General features: G+C 45.2%; 1 protein-coding gene across 1 annotated transcript in view; it reads right to left on the bottom strand.

The window, feature by feature from the left end:
• Positions 1 to 15,679, bottom strand: part of PPP1R21 (protein phosphatase 1 regulatory subunit 21) — a 105,318-nt gene extending 89,639 nt beyond the window's left edge. The window contains exons 1-5 of the mRNA XM_077282444.1: positions 15,391 to 15,679; positions 12,586 to 12,654; positions 12,361 to 12,507; positions 7,341 to 7,439; positions 17 to 181 (exon numbers count right to left, since the gene is read on the bottom strand). Coding sequence (XP_077138559.1) covers positions 17 to 181; positions 7,341 to 7,439; positions 12,361 to 12,507; positions 12,586 to 12,654; positions 15,391 to 15,447 — 537 coding nt within the window. The 5' untranslated portion in view covers positions 15,448 to 15,679. The remainder of the gene's footprint in view (positions 1 to 16; positions 182 to 7,340; positions 7,440 to 12,360; positions 12,508 to 12,585; positions 12,655 to 15,390) is intronic.
• Positions 15,680 to 25,463: the final 9,784 nt, after the last annotated feature.

Below are 25,463 nucleotides of genomic sequence, written 5' to 3'. Positions count from 1 at the left end.
ATCACTGACCGCTCACCTCTAACTTGGCCTTGTCACTCTGCAACTTCTCAATAGTCTCCATGTATTTCTGCTTCAAGCCCTCCACAACAGCTTGGTGCTGGGCAGCGCCCGTCTCCAGGACTTGCAGTCGACTCCTCAGCTCGTCCACTATCTGCCGATGCTTCTCGCTGGCTTCAAAAAACTGAAAACACAAAAAAGCCATCAAACACTGTTCCCAAGAAAATACAGTTGCACTCTGAAATGCTATAATATGCAAACATTAAATATATGAATTTGGAACTGCGTTACAGATAAAGAAAATGTTAAAAAAATGAAAATACTTAGCACATTAATTAACCAATTCATTAGAGCCCATCAGCCGCCACAAGGAGTACTCCTTTGATGGGACCTGAACCGTATATGCCCTTCCTGGCCTGAAAGCCAATAATTTTACGGGCAGCCTGGGAGAGGTATATGCAGTTAGGGTCCCATCAAAAACAGGATTTTTGGTTGCTTACCGTAAAATCTGTTTCTCGGAGCCTTCATTGGGGGGGACACAGGAACCATGGGTGTACGCTGCTGCCACTAGGAGGCTGACACTATGCAAATAAAAAAGTTAGCTCCTCCTCTGCAGTATACACCCTACCGACAGGAAGTAGGATATTCAGTTAGTGAGAAAGCAGTAGGAGAAGCAACGTGTAAGAGAGAAAGAATAATAATATAATAATAATAATAATCTTTATTTATAAAGCACCAACAAATTCCGCAGCGCTTTACAGTTTCAAACACTCAAAGAGCGTTCAAAGAACTCGAACGTTAACAGTATAACAGAATAAACAGCTGTTCAACTTGGGAGGGTGCTGTGTCCCCCAATGAAGGCTCCGAGAAACAGATTTTACGGTAAGCAACCAAAAATCCTGTTTTCTCTATCGCCTCTCATTGGGGGACACAGGAACCATGGGACGTCCAAAAGCAGTCCCTGGGGTGGGAAAAATAAACTTCCATCAGGTCAAAGGACACACCACTGCCGCCTGCAGGATCCTTCTGCCTAGGCTGGCATCCGCCGAAGCGTAGGTATGGACCTTGTAAAATTTGGCGAACGTGTGGATGGAAGACCAGGTTGCCGCTTTGCAGAGCCGTAGGGCGGAAGCCCTGTGGTGCATCGCCCAGGAGGCGCAGACTTCCCAGGTCGAGTGAGCCTTTATCCCCGGAGAGGACACTCTGTTCTTGACCCAGTAAGCCTCCAAAATTGCCGTTCTGATCCAGTGAGCAATAGTCGCCTTGGAAGCCGGCAGGCCTCTGCGTGTGCAATCAGGAATGACGAAAAGAGAATCCATCTTCCGGAAAGCGGACGTTCTATCCAGGTAGATCCTCACTGCCCTGACGAGGTCCAGCTTGGTCAACGATCGCTCCAGAGGATGAGTCGGAGCTGGGCAAAAGGAAGGTAGAACGATGCCCTCGTTGAGGTGGAAGGTGGAAACCACCTGAGTAAGGAAGGAAGGCGGAGGCCCGAGGATCACCTTGTCCTGGTAGATGACCAAGAAAGGAGGGAGGGCCACCAACTCGGAAACGCGGCGGATAGAAGTGATGGCCACAAGAAAGGCCACCTTCCAAGATAGAAGTGACAGGAGAACCTCCCTGAACAGTCAGGCGGCGAAACACCGCACCCCAGCCGAGCATGCTGGCGTCCGTCATCACCACCCGCCAGAGAACTGGAAGGAAAGACCCGCCCTGGGGGATGAGAGGTGACGTCAGCCACCAGTTGAGGGACCGCTTGACTCGGGATTCAGAGAGAAGACAGACCTGTCCCACTGTGACGGAATGGCCTGCTGAAGAGGTTGAGAGTGAAATTGGGCGAAGAGAATCGCTTCCAATGTTGCTACCATCCTCCCCAGAACCTTCATGGCCGATCGAAAGGAGAGAAGCCGAGGATCCTGGAGCAAGCATACGTCCCGACGAAGGATGGATCTCTTATCTTCGGGGAGGAAGACTTTGGTCTGAGTGTCGAAGAGCATGCCCAGAAAGACGAGGCGCTGGGAGGGAACAAGACAGGATTTCTTCCTGTTGACAAGCCACCTGAAACGGGCTAGAGTGTCGAGGACGATGAACGGGCTCTCGTGAGCCTGAGAAAAGGACAGAGCCTTGATGAGGATGTCGTCGAGTTATGGAAAAGTACCATTCCCCTGACTCTCAAGATGGCTATCAGCACCGCCGTGATCTTTGTGAAAACCCTGGGAGCGGTTGCGAGACCGAAAAACAGGGTGACCAACTGGGAATGCTCCTGATGTACCGCAAAGCGCAGGAATCCGTGATGTCCTGGAAATATAGAGACATGAAATTAGGTGTCCAGAACATGTATGGAGTACAGAAATTCCTATGCCTCCATGGAAGTGATTACTGAACGAAGGGATTCCATTCCGAAAGTCGCAGACAAACCCTTTTATTTAGTAACTTGAGAACCGGGATTGGTTCGAGTAGAAGCCTGTGAATCCTTCTCTTTCTGGAACGGGAACGATTACCTCCACACTGAGGAGAGAGGCGGTGGCTGCAAGGAAACCCGGAACCAAAGTCGGGTCTTTTGGAGGGTGAGATTCGAAGAAACGATCCCAGGGCTGAGAAGAATAATCGATTTTGTATCCCGAGGATATCGCTTCCCTGACCCATGCATCCTCCATCGCCATAAGCCAAACGTCTTTGAAGAAAGGAAGGCGACCGCCTAGCTTGGGAGATGCGCCGGGATTTCAGTGAGAATCATGCCGAGGTACATCTTCCAGGTCTAGACCTGGTGGATCTTCCTTGGGAATAGCAGGAGAGCCAAGAAGAAGTGGACCTAAAGGAAAACTTCTTCCTATCTTGGCGCGCTTGCGACCTCTGCTGTAGAGGAAGAGGTCGGCGAGGTTTGGATTGGGGGAGAAGGGAACTTGTCCCCCCCGGTCGTGTCCTTAATAATTCGGACCGGTCTGGAACCAAAAGACGTGATCCCTGAAAGGGCAACGTGGTAAGTGCCTTCTTAGAAAACAGGTCCGCTTGCCAGGCCTTAAGCCAATCTGTCCGGCGGATGGCCACGACATTGCTGGATGCCTGAGCTGCACGAGACGCGGCATCCAGGGAGGCAGAGACCAAATACTCACTCGCATGAGAAATCTGGTTGGTAAGCTCCGCTAGCTGTTCTGGTTGGGCCCAGCCAGAGTGCCTTGACGGAGTTGCTTCACTCATTTGGCCACAGACTTTGAAACCCATGAGGAGGCAAAAGCCGGGCAAAGAGTGGACGCAGCCGATTTGAAGGCTGACTTCGCAAAGGATTCTAAATGTCTACCATTAGATTCCTTCAAAGATGCTGCACCAGGAAAAGGGCCGGACTGTGTAGTCTGGAGACTGGCGGGCCCACGGAGGGAGAAGCTGTCCAGTTGGCGGTGCTCCGGCGAAAAAGGATATAACACGCCGAGGCGCTGTCCTCTTTGAAAGCGTCTGGCCAGATTCTCTCTTTCTGTGGCCATCAGCTCCTCGAACTCAGAATGAGCGGCGAAAACATTGGAAGGTGGTTTGGACCGTCTAAACGAAACCGCCTGATCTGCGGGTTCTGTAGCAGAGTCTTTGATGCCACAGGTCTGTTTAACTGCAGCAATGAGGTTCTGAACCATATCCATCATGCTAGCGATTTGGTTAGAATCCAGCTTCAACACATCTTCCGAAGGTGCATCCGAGAACGCTTCGCCTGACTCGGGGGAGGAAGACCGGGAAAAAAACCCTAAGACCGGCGTTCCTGTCTAGATCCTTTGCGGCCAATCTTGGTAGACTAGGACAGAGCCTCCTGTGACCCGCTGGCCACAGCGGAAGACGTCAGGGGCAACCTATCAAGCACAGACACTAGGGTCTGAGACACTCGGGTGAGATCGCAGGGATAGGGACAGAGAGGAGACCCACCCTGGGATAGGGAACGCACTCTCGGACAGCAGGGGTGTCCAGGGCGGTGGGCACCGCAGAGCTGTTGCAGTCCTGACAGAGGGAGGGAAATCTGCATATGTAGGGCGAACATACAAAGTGATGGACCAAAATAGCAGAAGAAGGAGGACGGGAGAGTTCTCCCTTAGAATTAGACATGGTGCCAGAGGGTTAGGGGACGGAGGCAGAGGGAAGTGCACCGCCCATGTCAGTCTGCTGTGTAGAGGTACTCACAGCAGATGTCCTGTAGCTTCCAGGCTGTAGAGGAGCAGGTCCTGCAGACAGATGCACCGCTGGATGCGACGACCCATGGTGACGCCAGAGGAACCATAAAAGACGTGCTGGATGCTGCACCAGGAAAAGGAGGGCAAAAGGCCCGCTATTAAAACCGGAAGAGGAGCGGGGCCGACAGCGCAAGCCTGGGGCAGGAAGCTGGCGCTGGCTGTAGAGCGGTGGTTGGGAAGAAGTGGGCGGAGACAAGCGCACACACACCAGGGTAACCAATATGGCGCCAGTTGCGGGCACTGCTATGGGGGACGGAGCTAGGCGCCCTGCAGGAAGAAGGTACCGGCGGGAGAAAGCCCGCCCAAAGGAAGGCAAATGGGGGGCGGAGTTACTGCGCTAGAGTAGGTCCGAGAAGCCGGGGCCTAAATTAGAAACCGGTGACCGCTGCGCCGAAGTAGGCCCGAGAAGCCGGAGCCTAAACTGAAACCCAGCGGCCGTAGCGCTGGAGTTGGCCCGAACTTGTGCCCCCCCCCCCTGCGTCCAGACTGGGGGTGGGGGAGGTTGGGGGGTGTTAAGGAGGCCTGAGCAGGGCTAAAAGTGCTGAAAGCCCTGGTATTTCCCCTAGGAAAAAGGCCCCCCACCTCCCTAAAGGGAATCCCTAACTTAAAAGGTCCTGAAGCAAATAGATGGGACACATTCTAAATACTCACCTTCTTCATCTGTATATCTTCTTCCGGAAAAAAACCTGAGGAAAAGGAGAAATATACCTCATTATTCCGGATGCAAAAAGACATCCTGAACTTGCTGGTGGACGTCCTCGTCTCCTCCAACCGACAGGCTCTGGTGGGCGAGTGGGTGGGGGACGGAGCTAGGACCGGACTTCTGAGCACGCTTGTGTGCTCACGGGGGTGGCAGTAGTACTCGTCGTACTCATAGTCCGTATTGTGGGATTACAGGTGTGACTGTTCACCCTGTATCCCTCCAGAAAACCTGAAAGAAAACGACGCACATTGAGGTAGATAAGGGTCTAATGAAAGACCCGTGTCCACCTCCTACTGACACTAAGCTAAACTGAATATCCTACTTCCTGTCGGTGGGGTGTTATCTTACAGAGGAGGATCTAACTTTTTTATTTGCATAGTGTCAGCCTCCTAGTGGCAGCAGCATACACCCATGGTTCCTGTGTCCCCCAATGAGAGGCCATAGAGAAAAGGTATGACTTACCGTGGCTGATGGGTTCTCATGAAATGGCCAATTTGTTTGGTTATATTGAATAGTTGTGACGGCTTGGACCTGTTCACACTTGTTGTATTCTGTTTGGAGGTGTTGGTCAATTTGACCAGACTGGATGTGTTATGGAGCCGAAGAGAGAGACAGAAAATAATCTCTCTCTGAGAAGAGACTGCACAGGCCAAGTGCAGAGAATCACAGGTAACAGTGGTTGCTATAGACAATAGATGTTTTGTTTGTCCGAGCTGGAGCTAACTCAGGCGTGTAGGAGTAGTCAGGGTCTGGTTCTGTTTAGTTAGCGCCTGGGAATTGTGCTTGAGCGTTGGTGCTGTGCAACCTGTGGAAAGCAATAAACACTGAACGTGTTTGGACCAAAACTGCACTGGCAAGGGGTCCAAAGTAAAAGTATTTAGGATAAATTCACCATAAGACCATCCCCCTCCCCTAGTCCCTAAGGGTTCTGTGACAATAGAGAAACAGGAGAGCATATGCTCAAAAGGTAATCCCTGGAGCCCGGGGGGTGCCAAGACCCCAAGTAACTGGTAGATTGGGGTCCAGCATTTTTAAGGTACAACTCTCCGTGAGGATCCAAGGAAAATACATTTACATACGGATGTGAAGTTTGATGTGAGCCGTGTACTGTAATGTTCTGCAGCAGCAGTGGCACAGAACGGTTTAAGTGGCTGAATTATTATTTTTTTTTTTTAAAGAAATGGAGCAATAAATGACAATCAGTACCGGCCTGACCCTTAAAGATTAAAGGGGTACTCAGTCTATGTACAGTAAGTGATCACAGATCCAATGAATAGGTGGCGACAGAAAGAACGGCTTGAACTTGCGTCCTCCAATTCTCTCCTGGGCAAGGGGAGTGGAACGAAGTGGTCGGCCATATGTATATACTGCCCCTCCACTCAAAGTCTAATGTACTGATGAAGATCATCAAATGTAACAAAGTGTTTTGGTTTTTTCCTGCACTCTGCTTTCTTCATCAGGGCATTGGAAGTTAGATAAAGTGACAAGACAGCGTGACTGGATGCTCCATCTGACAAGAGGTGGAACTTAGGAGAACAGGACACAAGTCGCCCATACTGGCAAGCAGGGAATAAGTGAGAATATCTGTAGCCCAATTATAAAATGAAAGAGCCTCTTCTAACAGGATCTTCTGCAGAGAACTGAACTGAATTGGTTGAAATACTTGATACAGTGATAAAAGTCCAAAGTAGTAATGAAAACTTTTCTAAACTTTTTGGTCTAAATCTACAGACCCTCACCAATTGGTTTAGCATAGACCCTCACTAGTTAGTATAGCATAGACCCTCACCAACTAGTATAGCATAGACCCTCACCAGTTAGTATAGCATAGACCCTCACCAGTTAGTATAGCATAGACCCTCACCAGTTAGTATAGCATAGACCCTCACCAGTTAGTATAGCATAGACCCTCACCAGTTAGTATAGCATAGACCCTCACCAGTTAGTATAGCATAGACCCTCACCAGTTAGTATAGCATAGACCCTCACCAGTTAGTATAGCATAGACCCTCACCAGTTAGTATAGCATAGACCCTCACCAGTTAGTATAGCATAGACCCTCACCAGTTAGTATAGCATAGACCCTCACCAGTTAGTATAGCATAGACCCTCACCAGTTAGTATAGCATAGACCCTCACCAGTTAGTATAGCATAGACCCTCACCAGTTAGTATAGCATAGACCCTCACCAGTTAGTATAGCATAGACCCTCACCAGTTAGTATAGCATAGACCCTCACCAGTTAGTATAGCATAGACCCTCACCAGTTAGTATAGCATAGACCCTCACCAGTTAGTATAGCATAGACCCTCACCAGTTAGTATAGCATACATCTTCACCAGTTAGTATGACACGGCATTGTGCCATCATTTGCAGAGTTGCCTAAAGTTGAAAAAAGGAAGAATATATACACAGATATTACTTGAACCAACCTGTATGTGCAGCCTCTCGTTCTCCTCGATTTTTTTCTGAAGATCTTCATCAAAGACACTTTTTTGTTCCTGACTCATCTGAGACGAATCTACGTGTTTCTAGAGGGCGAAAGAACAGAATAGTTAAATATTAAATGCTCAGAATCAAGAGGACATGTACTATAAATGCAGTCGGGAAAGGGGTGTTGATGGCACAGTTCCATTTTTTTATGATAAATTTATAAGGCTGTATGAAATTGCCGAAGACGCCGATGTATGAAGTGATGCATTTCTGGGGCAGTCATCTAATACAGTACGCCGTAGCCTCCATGTCTGTGTTAGTGTATACTTATGCGCCCCATAATATAAAAACCCTTACGAATCCTTTTTTCCCCCACTGAGCTTTGTGCGATTCATTGGTCATTTCTCCGGGAAACATCAATAACGCACCAAAAGTCACCATTACTCATCAGAAAGGTACTGCCCTGCAGTCTGACAACATCCAATACGTTCTCACAGTGTCAGTCTGTGTAGGAACTCACCTTTTTGACAAAGAATGGTAAACCAGCTGACAATCTGTTTATAAATTTCCTGGAGGAATAACAGAGGAACATCACAGAATTCTAAGGAAATGAACAAGTCAGGAGAGATGGTCAGGGTGCATGGAGTGAGCTCAGGAGACGAGTTCACTACATATCAGGCCGGCGCAGGCTGTTTAATACAGTCAGCATCCGCCTGTTAAATCAGCCAACAACATTAGATGCTGAATAACTCCTGAAACGCTGCGACATTTAATGGGTCTGTTTGGGAGTCCACCAACCCTAGCATCCTCACCCCCACCAGTAGCATGACAATGGGGTGTCACATGGCAGCTAGGGGCCTTCTGGTACTCCTATCTGTTCCCTTTTTGTAATCCTGTTCATACAAGATCCATATTTGACCTATATACTGCAACGTGGTGACAATCAAATTCAAGGCCCTTTTGAGACTGAACAAAAAAACAAAAAAGAAAACTATCCACTCCTTCCAGGTTAAAAATAAAGAAATTAAAAAATATATTTAAAAAAATATATATACAATTCAGTGGCTCCCCATAATAAAGCAAAAAAAGAAAAGCAGCACAAAAAAAAAAAAACATGAAAAGAGTGGACTTTATTGCCCCATGGCGTGGTGACGTTTTGGATGTAGATGGCTTGAGAAAGGATATTACATCCGAAAAGTATTTTCACACCCATAAAATTGTGATCTATGAAAATATAGAATGATTTCACCTGTACTATGAGCATAAAAAAAAAAAGCAAATCAAATTAAAAAGCCAAAATTGCCAGGCTTCGTGATTTTTTATTTTTTTTTGTTACTGCCTCTCCTTCCACAAAAATGCAATAAAAAGACACTATACACCGGTCTTGATGATGGGGTGCGTAGGAGAGTACGGGCGAGGCGCGTAGTGGGCACAGCTTCTGCTGCATTAAGATTTGGGCTTCGCGACGCCTCCGTGCCATTAATTTGACGAGCAGGAGTCACCCAGTCCTGCCCACTTAGTCGTAGCTGAGGCGAAAAATGGTGTGAAACCGACAGAAGTAGTATCTTTGCGACTTATTAAAGCTTTTTTTTGCCATAAATCTGGAGAAAAAGCTGTGATGAATCGCTCCCTTTATGTACCACAAAATAGTAACATTTAGGCCACATTCACACATTCAATATTTTACATCAGTATTTGGAAGTCAAAACCAGGAGTGGCACAATCAGAGGAAAAGTATAATATTAACATGTCACCACTTCTGTATTTTTCACACATTCCTAATTTTGGCTTATAAATACGGATATAAAATACTGAACGTGTGAACGTGGCCTAACACTACATCCCAGCACACAGCTCCATCAACGGCAAAATGGAAAAAAAAAAAGTTACAGGTCTCAGAAAATGGCGACACAATGTTTTGTTTTTTCTTTTACAAAGTTATAAATTTTTTTAAACTAAAATATGTATACTTGAAGAAAATTTGGCAACACTACCAAATAGAACGGGTGCAATAAACCTGTAAAGGTGTTCTCCAAACCTCCAAAGTTACCACAGGACTGGCGTATAGCAAATGTGGTGCCAATATTCAAAAAAGGAAGAAAAAGAAGAGGAAATGGACTACAAGAAGGCTCGCACAGCCATGTATATTATGAAGATGCAAAACATATGTTTATTCAAAATACCACAACACAACAAATAAAAACATTTAAAAACACACAATATCTAATATACCTCACCCACATGCAGTTGTATGAATCAAAATAGGAGAAAGAAACCCCTAAGTAATTGTATCCTGCATATCATGTCACGGACCCAATCAACCACCAGGTATAATACCTCAAGTATCATGACGGCTGACGATCCCCCATAAATATAGTCATACCTAATGGCACAAAGACATCCCTCAGTAGGACCTAGATAAATAAACCATACCAAGGTATGAACCTATAAGGATATATAGGGTGATGTAGCGCAAAATAGTCGGTCTATGTGGCTGAGTAGCAAAAATGAGCAAAATGCATCACCCAAACCTCAATATACCATGAGGTCTTACATGAGGGTCCAAGTCAGCTGTCCGGCATGTGGATACAAGAAAATAGGGTGATGGACAGAAACCCTATTTTCTTGTATCCACATGCCGGACAGCTGACTTGGACCCTCATGTAAGACCTCATGGTATATTGAGGTTTGGGTGATGCATTTTGCTCATTTTTGCTACTCAGCCACATAGACCGACTATTTTGCGCTACATCACCCTATATATCCTTATAGGTTCATACCTTGGTATGGTTTATTTATCTAGGTCCTACTGAGGGATGTCTTTGTGCCATTAGGTATGACTATATTTATGGGGGATCGTCAGCCGTCATGATACTTGAGGTATTATACCTGGTGGTTGATTGGGTCCGTGACATGATATGCAGGATACAATTACTTAGGGGTTTCTTTCTCCTATTTTGATTCATACAACTGCATGTGGGTGAGGTATATTAGATATTGTGTGTTTTTAAATGTTTTTATTTGTTGTGTTGTGGTATTTTGAATAAACATATGTTTTGCATCTTCATAATATACATGGCTGTGCGAGCCTTCTTGTAGTCCATTTCCTCTTCTTTTTCTTCAATTACACATTAGTGGACTTGGCTCTGCACGCCCTCAATTTATTTTATTTTATATACGGCTTGAGTGCACCCTGTTTTCTACAATATTCAAAAAAGGGGCAAAAACTGAACTCGGTAATTATAGGCCAGTAAGCTTAACCTCTACTGTGGGTAAAATCCTGGAGGGCATTCTAAGGGATAATATACTGGAGTATCTGAAGAGGAATAACCTTATGACCCAGTATCAGCACGGGTTTACTAGGGACCGTTCATGTCAGACTAATTTGATCAGCTTCTATGAAGAGGTAAGTTCCGGACTGGACCAAGGGAACCCAGTGGACGTAGTGTATATGGACTTTTCCAAAGCTTTTGATACGGTGCCACACAAAAGGTTGTTACATAAAATGAGAGTAATGGGGATAGAGGAAAATATGTGTAAGTGGGTTGAGAGCTGGCTCAGGGATAGGAAACAAAGGGTGGTTATTAATGGAGCACACTCGGTCTGGGTTGCGGTTAGCAGTGGGGTACCACAGGGGTCAGTATTGGGCCCTCTTCTTTTTAACATATTTATTAATGACCTTGTAGGGGGCATTCAGAGTAGAATTTCAATATTTGCAGATGACACTAAACTCTGCAGGGTAATCAATACAGGGGAGGACAATTTTATATTACAGGATGATTTATGTAAACTAGAAGCTTGGGCTGATAAATGGCAAATGAGCTTTAATGGGGATAAATGTAAAGTCATGCACTTGGGTAGAAGTAATAAGATGTATAACTATGTGCTTAATTCTAAAACTCTGGGCAAAACCGTCAATGAAAAAGACCTGGGTATATGGGTGGATGACAAACTCATATTCAGTGGCCAGTGTCAGGCAGCTGCTGCAAAGGCAAATAAAATAATGGGATGTATTAAAAGAGGCATAGATGCTCATGAGGAGAACATAATTTTACCTCTATACAAGTCACTAGTTCGACCACACTTAGAATACTGTGCACAGTTCTGGTCTCCGGTGTATAAGAAAGACATAGCTGAACTGGAGCGGGTGCAGAGAAGAGCGACCAAGGTTATTAGAGGACTGGGGGGTCTGCAATACCAAGATAGGTTATTACACTTGGGGCTATTTAGTTTGGAAAAGCGAAGACTAAGGGGTGATCTTATTTTAATGTATAAATATATGAGGGGACAGTACAAAGACCTTTCTGATGATCTTTTTAATCATAGACCGGTGACAGGGACAAGGGGGCATCCTCTACGTCTGGAGGAAAGAAGGTTTAAGCATAATAACAGACGCGGATTCTTTACTGTAAGAGCAGTGAGACTATGGAACTCTCTGCCGTATGATGTTGTAATGAGTGATTCATTAATTAAATTTAAGAGGGGTCTGGATACCTTTCTGGATAAGTATAATGTTACAGGGTATATACACTAGATTCCTTGATAAGGCGTTGATCCAGGGAACTAGTCTGACTGCCGTATGTGGGGTCGGGAAGGAATTTTTTTCCCCATGGTGGAGTTACTCTTTGCCACATGGGTTTTTTTTGCCTTCCTCTGGATCAACATGTTAGGGCATGTTAGGTTAGGCTATGGGTTGAACTAGATGGACTTACAGTCTTCCTTCAACCTTAATAACTATGTAAAGTAGAAAATCAGAAAAAAAAACAGGCAGGACTCCAAAAATCTAAATGGAAAACCGTGGCTTTACTGAACCATTAGCAGTAACGTTTCGGCAGATTTCTCTGCCTTTCTCAAGGCATATTGGCTGATGCAAATATGATAATTGGGACTTTAAGGGTTAAAATGGAAGCCTGCTGGTGGAAAACCAGAGATGCCGCCTAGGCCATAAGTAGTTGTGCATTATCACTGCTGTTATACACGGGACACAAGAACACTGGACACAGGAACGCGCGCCAGCACCTTGGCCTTCTTGCCTCTGGCTTCCATTACGGACAGCTCTTCTTGCAGCAGCTCCACCCTCTTGGCCAGCTGCTGGTTCCTGAAGCTCAGGCTGTCCATCTCCTGCTGCTGCTTCCTTACGGACTGATCTTTCATCTTCAGCTGCTCCTGGGAGATGTAACAGCGGCGTTACTACATTACCATTGATTTCCGCCACTGACGTGACGTCTTTACATGCGATGATACCTTCAAAGCTGCAGAATTGGCTTGTTCATCTACGACCGCCTTCTTCAGCACCTGGTTCTGGGCCCTCAGCTGAAAAAAAAAAAAAAAAGTATAGTCAAAATGATGCATGCAGGGATGTAGGACTGCCGATCTGGTGCAGGCATATAAATGTCCGCAGATGCTCGGCTCTATTAAATAAGAGGGGCAACTGTGCGGAAAAACAGTAACAGGGCTGCAGAGATAAACCAGTGTCCGTCCCGCTCCTCCCAGGACTAGTGGGAGTCTCAAAGGAAGGGGTGGAAGAAGTCGGTTTTCTTCTTCTCAGATGAACAGGACACTTATCCCCCTTAGAATACAGTGGAGGTGCCCATGTAAGAGCGCTGCTCCATTCATTCTCTCTCGGACTGATGAACGCTGCGCTGGCTATCTCCAGCAGTCGCATAGACAATGAATGGAGCAGCGCTTGGGCACCTCCACTCCATGCCAATGGGGATAAGAGGCCCATTCTGCGGTATGGTGAGGGTCCCAGCAATTGGACCCCCATGGATCCCAAAATCACCACTTATCCTGCAGGCAGGCAAAACAGGATTATTCAATTAGATAGAAGTGAACTCCAGGGTTTCCACTCGCAGACTAGAAAGAAGGAAATGAACATTTCTAGAGTTAAAATGTTGCTATTCCGAACACAACAAAGATTAACCTGCAGATTTCTCTGACCGACCAAAGTCCCTGATCGGCCGGAGGATGATCACAGGTCAGATAGGATGGAAGCCAGGCTAGAAAATATGTTACTAAGCACTGAGGCTGGCACAGATGGACCGGTCATGGATTATGTGCGAAAAACATGTGGCCAACGTTTTCTTTAAACATTCTACATAAATACTTAACAGTAATCACAGGAGGAACCACTTCTCACATCTCTAGGAGTGACAGCAGCGCCTCCACTCTCCGCCAGTAGTCACAGCTGTGAGCAGCCTCTACTCTCCACCGGTAGTCACGGCCGTGAGCCCCCTCTACTCTCCGCCAGTAGTCACAGCCGTGAGCCCCCTCCGCCAGTAGTCACAGCCGTGAGCCGCCTCTACTCTCCGCCAGTAGTCACAGCCGTGAGCCCCCTCTACTCTCTGCCGGTAGTCACAGCCGTGAGACCCCTCCGCCAGTAGTCACAGCCGTGAGCCGCCTCTACTCTCCGCCAGTAGTCACAGCCGTGAGCCCCCTCTACTCTCTGCCGGTAGTCACAGCCGTGAGACCCCTCCGCCAGTAGTCACAGCCATGAGCCGCCTCTACTCTCCGCCGGTAGCCGCCTCTACTCTCCGCCGGTAGTCACGGCCGTTAGTCGCCTCTACTCTCCGCCAGTAGTCACAGCAGTGAGCCGCCTCTACTCTCTGCCGGTAGTCACAGCCGTGAGCCACCTCCGCCTCTACTCTCTGCCGGTAGTCACGGCTGTGAGCCGCCTCTACTCTCTGCCGGTAGTCACGGCTGTGACTGTGTATGTTGTAGTAAATACTTGTACTCCCCAGACAGTAGCCATGCTATAGCCCCCAGCTTGCGCTTTTCCTCAGTAAACTCTCCTGGAGATGTATGTACATATGGACGAGAGGGCTTCACCACTACCATCGTCATCGCTGGGCTGACTACGGACATGCGTCGGCCTCATGCAAACAATTTTTTTTTTGTATAAGAGAATAGAGAAAGCAAAATCATCTGTGAAAACCGATGTCTGAACGAAGCCATATTGACAGCCGTCATGTCAGGCCGGGGGCGGTTTGTGACAGGTGGCTCAGCCAAAGATCGCAGCACAATACATGTGAACAGCGAGACATTGCGGCCCCTAGAGAACCGCGATCAGCACGGCTCAAAAAAGCCACCTGGGTCCGATTCTCATGGTGACACAACCCAATCATTTGTACTGTGCCGTGGCTGCATATAGCGATCTTTGGCCGCGCGACCTGTGTCGTCTCTGACACCTTGTACCCCGAGCTTTATTCACATATTTCCAGGAGTAATAAACAGAGGAACGGAACAATGCGGAGCTCTAAAGAAAGAGGGTGCAGAAATGTTATGTCAGGGGGAATAGAAGTATTTACTACAATCATCTATCAACGGGAATCTGTCACCAGGTTTTAGCCACCAAATCTGAGAGCATGATGTAGAGACAGAGACCCTGATTCCGATCATGTGTCACTGACTGGGCTGCTTAGCGTAGTCTTGATAAGATCAGTTTTTCTCAGCAGGAGATTATCACTACTGGAATAGTAATCCTGCCGCCATGTAGTCCTCCATATTCATGAGCTCTGCCTCCATCACTGGTTTCTGCCTATGCACAGCGTTCACAATAAAACTAACAATCAGTTTTGTGGGCGGGACTATACAGAGCTCAGCATTTAGACCACTGCTAGATCTTAAGCAGAGAAAACGGAGATTTTATAAAAACTAAAGCAAGCGGCCCAGTAAGTGACACATTGCTGGAATCAGGGACTCTGCCCCTACATCACGCTGCAGGTAGATGGGGAGGAAAAACCTGGTGACAGATTCTATTTCAATAATAAATTGCAACCAAAGTTAACCCCTTCTCTTCCTTTTGGTGAGTAGAAACCTGGCAGAATTAATAATGTGACTGGCGGTCATGTGGTTTGCACAGACATCATTGGGCCACTAGTAAGGGGGAGAAAACCCAACTCCACTGGGCATGAAGGGCAGAAATCCTACCCCAGTGGGCATCACAACACAGCAGCAGTGGCGTCACCTTCACCCTGACATTTCCAGGAGGAATAACTGAGGGACAGCACCACACACGAGCCAGGAGGAGCAGCGCACAGGCCTCCTCACCTTGGAGTACTCCTGGGCCAGCTTCTGGTACTTGCCCTGCAGCTCCCCTGCGGCCATACTCTGCCGGCGCACTGAATGGATGAAGGAGGAGTGTCAGAGGGATGCGGCCCCGCACACAGCAGCACGACGGTTCCCGGACACGGTGCACTGGAGGTCCGGGCTCCTGCATGTACCATCCCTCCCCGCGGAGCCGGCACAGGTCGGTCAGAGGGTGGCGCTGTGCGGCTGAGGGATGCGGTGTGTGTACCGGAAGTCACAACGCCAAACACTTCCCTGGTGCCTGACAGGCACCGCCCACAGCCGTCACTCGCAACCAATAGATTAGCTCGGCACGATTCACCAATCACAACTCAGCTGTCATCTCCAACATGACGGGAGGCGAATGTAAAAAGGCTTGTGATTGGCCAGATCCGGCGTAGCTAAGTGACTCGGCGCCGCCTCATCCACTCACTGTTGTCAGAGTGCAGAGTATTAACCCCTTCAGGACCGGGACATTTTTCTTTCTTTTTTTTTTTTTCTTGCTCCAAGAGACACAACTTTTCTATGATGGCTTGTTGTTGTTTTCTAGGGATGAGTTGTAGTTTTGAATGATACCATTCACATTACCATATAATGTGCTGATAAAAAGGAGAAAAAATGCCATTCCAACATTGTTATTGGTTGTTTCATGATATTCTGGTAAATGACCTGGTAACATGGCGGCGGGACCAAACTTGTGTAGTGTTACATATATATATATATATATATATATATATATACTGTATATATAAATTAATAATAATATGTAACCGTTTAGTTTGTGTTCCCCGTGACGTCTCCATTCTCCGCACACCGACCTGGTTTTAGTTTTTGCTGTGACGATCTGCTGGAATTTTTCTTGATACCGGTTTGTGACACTTATGAGGGGTTTTTTTTTGCAATTTTCGGGTGAAGTGCAGCGATTCTGGATTTTTTGACTTTAGGGGATAACTATTTTTATATTATGTCAGGTCGAGCTGTTCCGCACACAGCGATACCGCACGCGCTCACTTTATTGGTATTTACATTGTATTTTTTAATTTTACATTTTTCTATTGATGTTTTGGGGAACAAAGAGAGTGAGGGGAGAGGTGATGTAAGTTTTTATACTTGTTAGGCTGTGTGCCCACGTTACGGATTTTTAGCGTTTTTGCGGCAGTTTTCAGCTGCGGAAACGCTCACATTAAGCATCCCATTATTTTAATGCATTGCCCATGCTGCGTTTTTTTTCCGCAGTGGAAAAGCATTGTGGAAAAAACGCAGCATGTTCATTAATTTTGCGGAAAATCGGCGGTTTTGCCGCTATAGAATTGTATTTGGACCATTGGGAAAAAAACGCTAAAAATCCGCAAAAAAAAAACGGATTTCCTGTCAAGGGAGTCCAGATTTGATCATGAAATTAATTTCTGCACGTGAACACATATGTGTGTGGGAGTCCATTTGGGGACCCTGCGGTCACTCGATCGCCCACAGTACTGCGGTGCATTGTGGGATTGACGTTCTTGGGTTACAGGGGTTACAGGGGTCCTCTGGGTTTTGCCTGTTGAATAGTTCTGTCATTTTCCCATTTACTTCTTGCCTCATTTTCTAGAATTTTCAAGATTTGTCTATGAGGCTGATGGTTTGCAGACAGGAGGCCGGCGGCAGGTGCAGCCTCAGACCAGGAATGTCCGAAGTCTCATACTGCGGAGGTCATCAATCAATAGCAAAATGGCGATTTACACTGCTTGTGTATACATTTTAGAAGTGATCAGATGTTTTGGCCACGGTGATTGTCTGAGGTTGTCTCATGTTTTTTATTTTTTTTCACAGGATGTTCAGAATTACAGGAAAACAGCTACAAGAAAGAAATAAAAAACACAATGTGAGTGTGACCTAATAGTCCATGAGGGTCAAACATTGGACTCTTCAATTATTATTACCATTTGCACCTAAAATAAAAGAAATTCCAAGTTTCTCAAGTTTTTGTGTTAGCGCATCAACCAGATCTGTATGAGGTCCAACTACTGTGATCCCCACGGTTAAAGCACAAGGTACGTCCTCTGCCATTCTGATTTCTTTGTAGAGCCGCTCAGCTCCATTTTTCTGATTGGTAGGCGATGTGATCTCACATAGCGTAGGGCAGGAATTTCTCACATGATGGTGATATGAAGGTGTGCAAGGAATGGCAGGGCAAACTGGACATGACATTCAAAGAATTTGGAATTAATAAAGTAAGTTTCTATCAAAATATTGTGCCCCCTCAGTAAAAAAAAGAATTATGTTTATATTGATTTTTTTTTAAACAAATAACAACATACTGTCCACTAGGGGGAGTGCTACACATGTATGTAATAATTAACAAGTTGTTCCACCAGGGGGAGCATAAGACCATGTGAACTACAGGGTTCTGTTTCATGCTGGATAAGAAAAAAAAAGTTTTGACAGGTTGGGATCTCCTGAGTCAGACTCGCACAGAACAAGCTTTTTTTTCTCCATAGCTGGAAAATCTGTATGTAAAAAAATGTATGGAATCCGCACAAGACTGCATCAGTAAAGTTTTGTCAAAGATAAATGCCAGGAAGTATCAAAAACGATGCAGCTTTATTGAAACATGACATACCAAAATGATACAGAGCGCAGCATCAAAACGGGCGGGATAAAAACGCAACAAAAAAGGCAAGTAACCTAATTTAGCTAATAAGTGCAACATCAAAAACTTACCAAATACTCTTTGTTGATTATTTAGCCAAAACAGTTAGCTACTAGTGATGAGTGAATGTCCTTGGATAAGGTGTTATCTGAGCATGCTCCTGTGCTAACAAGTGTCTTCGGCGTGCTCGAATAATATGTTCAAGTCCCCACGGCTGCATGTCTCGCTGCTGTTTGACAGCCGCAACACATGCAGGGATTGCCTGTTTGTTAGACAGTCCCTCCATGTGTTGCGGCTGTCAAACAGCCGTGAGACCTGCAGCTGCGGGGACTTGAACATATTATTCGAGCACGTCGAAGACACTTGGTTAGCGCCCGAGCGTGGTGGATAACACCTAATCCGAGCACGTTCGATCATTGCTAAGAGTCTTCATGACGGTCTTCGTGAGTGTTGTCTATTATTGGGTAGTGATGACAAGCATTATGTTCCGGTGAATTATGAAGTTACTACCAGCAATGACGGATAAATATGAGGCATGCAGCGCAATGTTACATGTGCAATTTATGCCTGCAGATTTTCTATGGGGAAAATCTGCACAGAAAACTCAGCATACCCACAAGAGAAATTGACATGTTGTGGATTTGAAACACGCACCCCAGGTCAGTTAACACTGAGTAAAATAAAAGCACAGAGAGCCGGAGATTTCTCTAAGTCCCATCCACTTTGCTGGAACTGTAAGAAGCTGTGTTTTCAACGCAACGTAAAAAGCTCATAGTGGGACCGTAATGGGTACGGATTCCACCCGTGAAGAACATGGATAGAACACTACATGACTCACGGATGTCTGAATAAGGGCTCATACTCACTTGCGTGAAATACGGCTGAGTCTCGCATGGTAACACCCGGCTCTGCCGCCGGCACTTGGGAGCGGAGCGTGCAGCTCCATGTATTGCTATGCGGCTGCACACTCCACTCTGGAGTGCCGGTGGCAGAGCCGGGTTTTAACATGCGAGACTCGGCCGTATTTCACGCAAGTGAGTATGAGCCCTACGGCCTTAATTAGTGGCTCCCATGGTGGCACCCATCGGAGAGACCCTCCCTAATGGATATCATACAGCGCAAGTCCAGTAATGGGGTCTGCAACAAAGCTAAACGTTTCACTTGCAGATCCTAATGGAAATGTCTAGATGGTGTGTTTAAGGGACTGTCCAAATTTAGAAAAGCATGGATGCTTTCTTTCAAAGACGGCACCACATCTGTCCATGGGTTGTGATTGGTAATGCAGATCAGCTCCATTGACACACAAAGGGTGACATTGTTTTGGGGGAAAAAAGCAGCCATGTTTCTATTCTGCAGTGCTACCCCTTTAACTATGAATCAGCCATTTTCATAATTCCTCCTAATGACTTTGCGCTGCATGTTAAATCAAATGCATGGATCGACCGGTAATACCAGATGTTTGTACCATGGAGCAAACCCAGCGTATAATTAATGATCGTTTCATCACACCCTTAAATGCTCAGATTGTGTTCACCGTGGCAAATGCAGAAAAGCTGGTATGTCATCACACATCCGACTCTGGAGAAGGGAAATGAGTCTTGAGCGTGTAAATATGGAGGATTTCATCCCATTCTAGCAAGAGACCATCATTAGCATTGTACTACCCTGCTATACCCGGCCTTGGAGAGTTCGCGTTTAATCCCTCAGCCTGTGCTTTCCTTTCCTTTTAACTTTTGCTATAAGATATTCACATGTGGCAGATTGGTGGCGCACGTTGCGTCACCAGAGTACATCACCGCTGCAGCCAATCATTGAGCTCAGTGCCTTGTGCTGTGCAGAGATGCTGATCTCAGTGACTTGCAGCACAGGTCATGCGCACTATCGGCATGCCATTACTGGAACAGCGCTGGACCGAGGGAGGGTGAGTACTATCTTAGTTTGCATTCTTTAACTTCTCATCAGGGTCTGCTTTTTCGTTAGGGTCCGTTTTTTGTAAAAGTGGAAAACCCCTTTCTAACTGGGGCTTGCAGTAATCCATGGAGCCAATTTATCAAACAGTTTGCACCCGAAAACTGGGATAAAAACTAAAATGCTGCAAAGTTTTCACCCAAATCGTACTTGTGCAACTTTTTGAAAAATGTGTGGTGTTTAGCGGTAGGGGACGGCCTGACTAATTTAGCCTGATTGATGTTTATTCCTGAGCACGCTCAGGTGATCTCCGTATATTTGTAACTGCTGAATGATTTACAGCTAGTAGCCAGCTTGATTACATGTGGGGATTCCCTAGCAACCAGGCAACCCCCACATGTACTCAGGCTGGCTAGTAGCTGTAAATCATTCAGCTAAGGCGATGAAAACTAAATCTCCGAACACTAACAAATACTCGGGAAAACCCGAGCAACGAGTATATTCGCTCATCACTACTAGTGATGTTTTGGAGTGTTTTTTTTGTTTGTTTTGTTTTTCATGATTCCATAATTTTGTCCCTCAGAATTGAGTGATTCCATAATTTTTCCCCTTTGCTTGGTTAAAAAAAAGTAACTATTACTGACTACCACATTTTTTGTTCTTGATTTCTTTTAGTGTTTCTTAAAGCCAGAAAGTTGCCATTTGAAATGACTTTAGTTTTGTGCCATGTCTGTGATCTGCTTTTTTTCTACAAAATTAAACAACTGAATGAACATCCTCCAAGGCCGGTGGTTCCATATTTTTTGCCAGGGGTTGTATGTTCGAGTCCCCGCGGGTACATGTGTCGCGGCTGTTCGACATCCACAACACATGGACGGATTACCTGTTTGTTAGACAATCCCTGCATGTGTTACAGCTGTCGAACAGCCATGAGACATGTACCCGCGGGGACTCGAGCATAGTATTCGAGCACGCCGAAGCCACCCAGTTAGCGCCCGAGCATGCTCAGATAACACCTTATCCCACCACGTTCGCTCAATAGTAGTTCTAACCTTCCACGTATCCACAAAAGTTTTACTTCGGCTCAGGAAGCGGTGTCTGCCCCCGGTTCGGAAGTCAGAGCACCGCTGCAGTTTACTATTGGCTGCCGCCATCATTGACTGTTTCTCTGAGGAAGCACTGGTCCAGTCAACCGACCGCTGCAGGCAATGACAGGCTGCAGCGATTCTGCGACAGACCTCGAGAACAGTCTGAGCTGGATCAATGGGGCTGCTATATGGGGAGTTTAATCAAAATAATAAATGGAGGCAATCTCTCCACTAAAAAATGAATGTCGGACAAACCCTTTATGCTAACAATGACAGCATCATCAGCTGGAGAGAAAAACAAATTTTGATTTGATTATTATGACCACCCTTTTGGACCCCGATGATTGAAAGTTTGCCATGCGAACACACAAGAGAAAAAAAAAAAAATTATATCTATCTACTTTTTTTTCCTCATAAAGATCCTTTGCAACAAAGGAATTCCTCAGAGGTTAAGATACCGGCAAGCTACAAGGAAAACGTCATCTATTATCTAATATTAATTGGATTTAAACCGGTGCGATCAGATAATGGATTGCCTAATTTTAGACTTGGAGAAGGAATAAAAATAACATTTGCTCATCGGGAGGGAAACGTTCCCTTGTAAGCGATGACTCCGGCTTGTTGCTTAGCGACGGCTGCATGGAGGGAAGCGGCTGCTACTTGCTTGATTTCTGGCCAGGGGATGAAGACTTCCTCCGCACGAAGCGTCCTGATTGGTCAGAGGTGATGTCAGATTTAGTTAATATCGTCGGACTAACAAGTCTACACGATGATGTGGTGAGCGGCTGTGGCAGTGAAGAGGTTAAATATACACTGACATACCGCAGCCGGTGAGAGACTCCATACACGGATCAAATAATGATGTAAAGTCTAGTCTGACTGTGGCAGAGCTTTTTGAGCTTTTTACTTTTTCCGCAGCGTAATCTGCCCTGCGATGCCTGTTTCAAGTACGCAACACGTCAGTTTCTCTTGCGGATACGTTGTATTTTATATGCAGATTTCCCCCCATAGACTTACATTAGATGCTGAACATTCGCAGGTAAAAAACGCACATGATGTTTTTAGTGCTTTTCTGCAGTGGAAACACGTAAAAAAAAAATAATGCATGTAATCCACACATGACTATATCAATAAAGTTTTGTGAAAGCCAGTTTTGTTTAAAACATGACATACCAAAAAAACGTAGCTGTAAAAATGCACTCAAAAATACACAAGTAACCTACCGTAAATTACCTAAATTCTGCAACATCAAAAACTCACCAAAAGCTCATTGTAAGAATGTAGCCCAACGCCATGTCCTCCTGCAGAGCTTTTGCTGCGTTTTTTTTTTTTTTTTTTTTTTTTTAATCTGCAGCCTAAACCTGGTCTCTTGCGAGGCATTTTTTTGGGTGCGGATTACATGTGTGCTTTGTCTACAGCACGTATGTCAAACTCTGGCCCACAGGATGAGTAGATTTGGCCCACGAGGCCAGGCGGGTCCTCCTCCCAGCATCACACTTTCACCCAACATCGCACTATATCGGCTGACGCTGCCTCTCCCGTCATTCCCCTTCTGTGTCTGACGTCTCAGCGCAGTGGGCGCAACGACGTCATTACAACGAGCCTGCTGTACCAAGGTGTGCAGGGGTGCTGAAGACACTATGAAAATAGCAGTGTTGGGGAACGGGCAGAGGAGAGTATGTATGAAGCACTATGAGGCCATTGTACTGTATGGAGGACTACATGAGGCCATTGTACTGCATGGATGATTACGTGAGGCCATTGTACTGTATGGAAGACTACGTGAGGCCATTGTACTGTATGGAGGACTACGTGAGGCCATTATACTGTATGAAGCACTAGGAGGCCATTGTACTGTATGGAGGACTACGTGAGGCCATTACACTGTATGAAGCACTATGAGGCCATTGTACTGTATGGAGGACTACGTGAGGCCATTATACTGTATGAAGCACGATGAGGCCATTGTACTGTATGAAGCGCTATATGGGCCCATTATACTGTATGAAGCACTATGTGAGGCCATTATACTGTATGGAGGATTACGTGAGGCCATTGTACTGTATGGAGGACTACATGAGGCCATTGTACTGCATGGATGACTACGTGATGCCATTGTACTGCATGGAGGACTACGTGGGGCAATTATACTGTATGAAGCACTACTGGTGTGCCCGTTCAGTATTTTATATATTTTGTAAGCCAAAACCAGGAGTGAGTGCATAATACATAAGCGGTGACGTGTTTCTATTATACTTTTCCTCTGATTGGTCAGTATTTTACATCAGTATTTGTAACCCAAAACCAGGAGAGGAACAAATACTGAACGTGTGAACGTGGCCTTAGGATCAGCCTCTTTTTTTTTTTTTCTTCTTTAAAGGTGGTCAAAACAAGTTTGATTGGACAGTGCCCATTTGGGGGAAGATCCCATCCTGTTCTGCTTCAGAAGAAAGGACATCCAATCTTTTTATCCCCCACCAGGTATTTTTCCAAACCTGAAGAGCAAAAATAACGCTCAAAAGACTGATCATATGAAACGCAAAGTTATTTTACAACAGAAAATTAGTAGGTGGCATCTTAAGTGTCTTTGAAGTTATTTTTCAACAGTTTTTCATTTGCAGATCCATTCCAAAAAACTCAAGTGTTCACAAATACCTTCGCTTTGGTTTTAAGAGTCCAAACAGTAACAGACCCCAATTACGTGTTATGGGGTCAGCTGAGCTTTAGCCAAAATACAACCAGAAAATGTTGGAGGGGGGGAAAAGAAAAAAAAAAAAAAAAAGCACACAACACATGAATGTTATAAAACAAAAGTTTATTTTGCAATACTTTTATCAGAATGAATTGCATATCTTTGGTAAAAATAAACTTTATAAACATTTCCATTAACAGAGGTTAGCATACAAAAACTAAACATCTGTAAACTATTTTATGCTGAGGGAAGTTTATTCAGAAAAGGAGGGGGCATAGAAAAAAAAAAATCTGAGGAGCGGTCCCTTGGTTTTCTACTGGCAGTTATATCTATACAAACCTATACACTTTTTCCCCAACTAACCAAAAATAAGGGTAAGATTAATTTAAACAAATATTTCACATTGATCAACGTATTCTGACATTTCTTTAAATAAATAATAGATACAATGACTTGGCAATCACAAAATGTCTTTTTTTCTCTTGTAGATCACTAAAAGGATGGCAACATAATACTCGTCATGTAAGCACTTTATTCAGTCATAAATAAGGTCAGGAAATAATAATAATCATAATAATAATGGCACTGGCAGTTATTCTTTAAAGAAAGGGTTCTTGGCTTTGTCACTTGGGGAGCGGGCCCGCATGTATCGAGACTTTTCAGACGATTGTAACTTATCAGAATCCACATTTTACATTTTTCCAGTGCAGATTAGTAAACCAAAGCGGAGCTGTGATTGACTACTATGGACATAGCCATATCTTCCTCCGAGACCGTCCCGATACATGGGGCACGTTAGGGGCGGCAGCCAACTATGATTCTTTACATTATGTTTATGTTCCGTTGCAATTATCTCGGAACTCGAGCAATTATGCAACTTTTAATAGTCCCTGCAGAATCAATTCCTTCAAAAAGGGGTTTTGTTTTGTTTTTTTAAATAAAAAAAAAATTAAGTTCTAATTATTTAGAAAACTAATAGAATGATCCCCCCTCAAGTGATCGACATTGTCACTGTAGTTACACTATATACAATAGCTTGAAACATTATCCAAATAAAGAAGAAAAAAAAAAAGTAGTGGAAGGCGCTGCAGATGTTCGCAGTGTTACATCCTGAAGATGATCTGCGGCCAATATGCGGTGGGATATATAGGTTTCCTGTCGGGGTTAAAAGTGACGTGTTGACACGTGGCCAGTAACTCCGCTGTATAGCGCCAATATTATCTGGTTGTTTTTTTGCTTACTTTTATAAGATTGGACAAAAAAGTTTTTCAACTCTTGAGATCCTAAAGAATCAAATGTCTGCAGGAAACCCAAGAATAAAAGGTAAAAATACCTGTGTGATAATCCCTAGGCCTCATTCAGATGTAATTTTTTCAGCACTCATACCAATGACAATCTATGGAGCTGTATGAACGTCCATGCAAAATCATGGAGATGTCCGATGCTGATCCGAGTGGCATCTGAATGCGGTCAAATCTTTTCACCTACAGATAGATTTGCATCACCAAACTCGAGCCGATATTCAGAAAGGGCTCCGATTTTGTACAGACCACTCGGCCGGTGGGGGAAAAAAAAAATCTGACAAGTGAACAGCCCCATAGATGGTCACTGGTAAAAATGTGATCTGTGAGAGGGGAAGAAAAAACTAAAAAAAAAAAAAAAAAAAGCACTTGTACGTTAATGAGGCCTTAATAGGAAAAATATATAGTGTAACTGTAGGTTAAAAAAGAAAAGC

The sequence above is a fragment of the Ranitomeya variabilis genome, chromosome 2 (assembly GCF_051348905.1).
Source record: "Ranitomeya variabilis isolate aRanVar5 chromosome 2, aRanVar5.hap1, whole genome shotgun sequence".
Classification (NCBI taxonomy): Eukaryota; Metazoa; Chordata; class Amphibia; order Anura; family Dendrobatidae; genus Ranitomeya; species Ranitomeya variabilis.
Note: the sequence above shows the minus strand (reverse complement) of the source record. Positions and strands in the feature narration are given on the sequence as shown.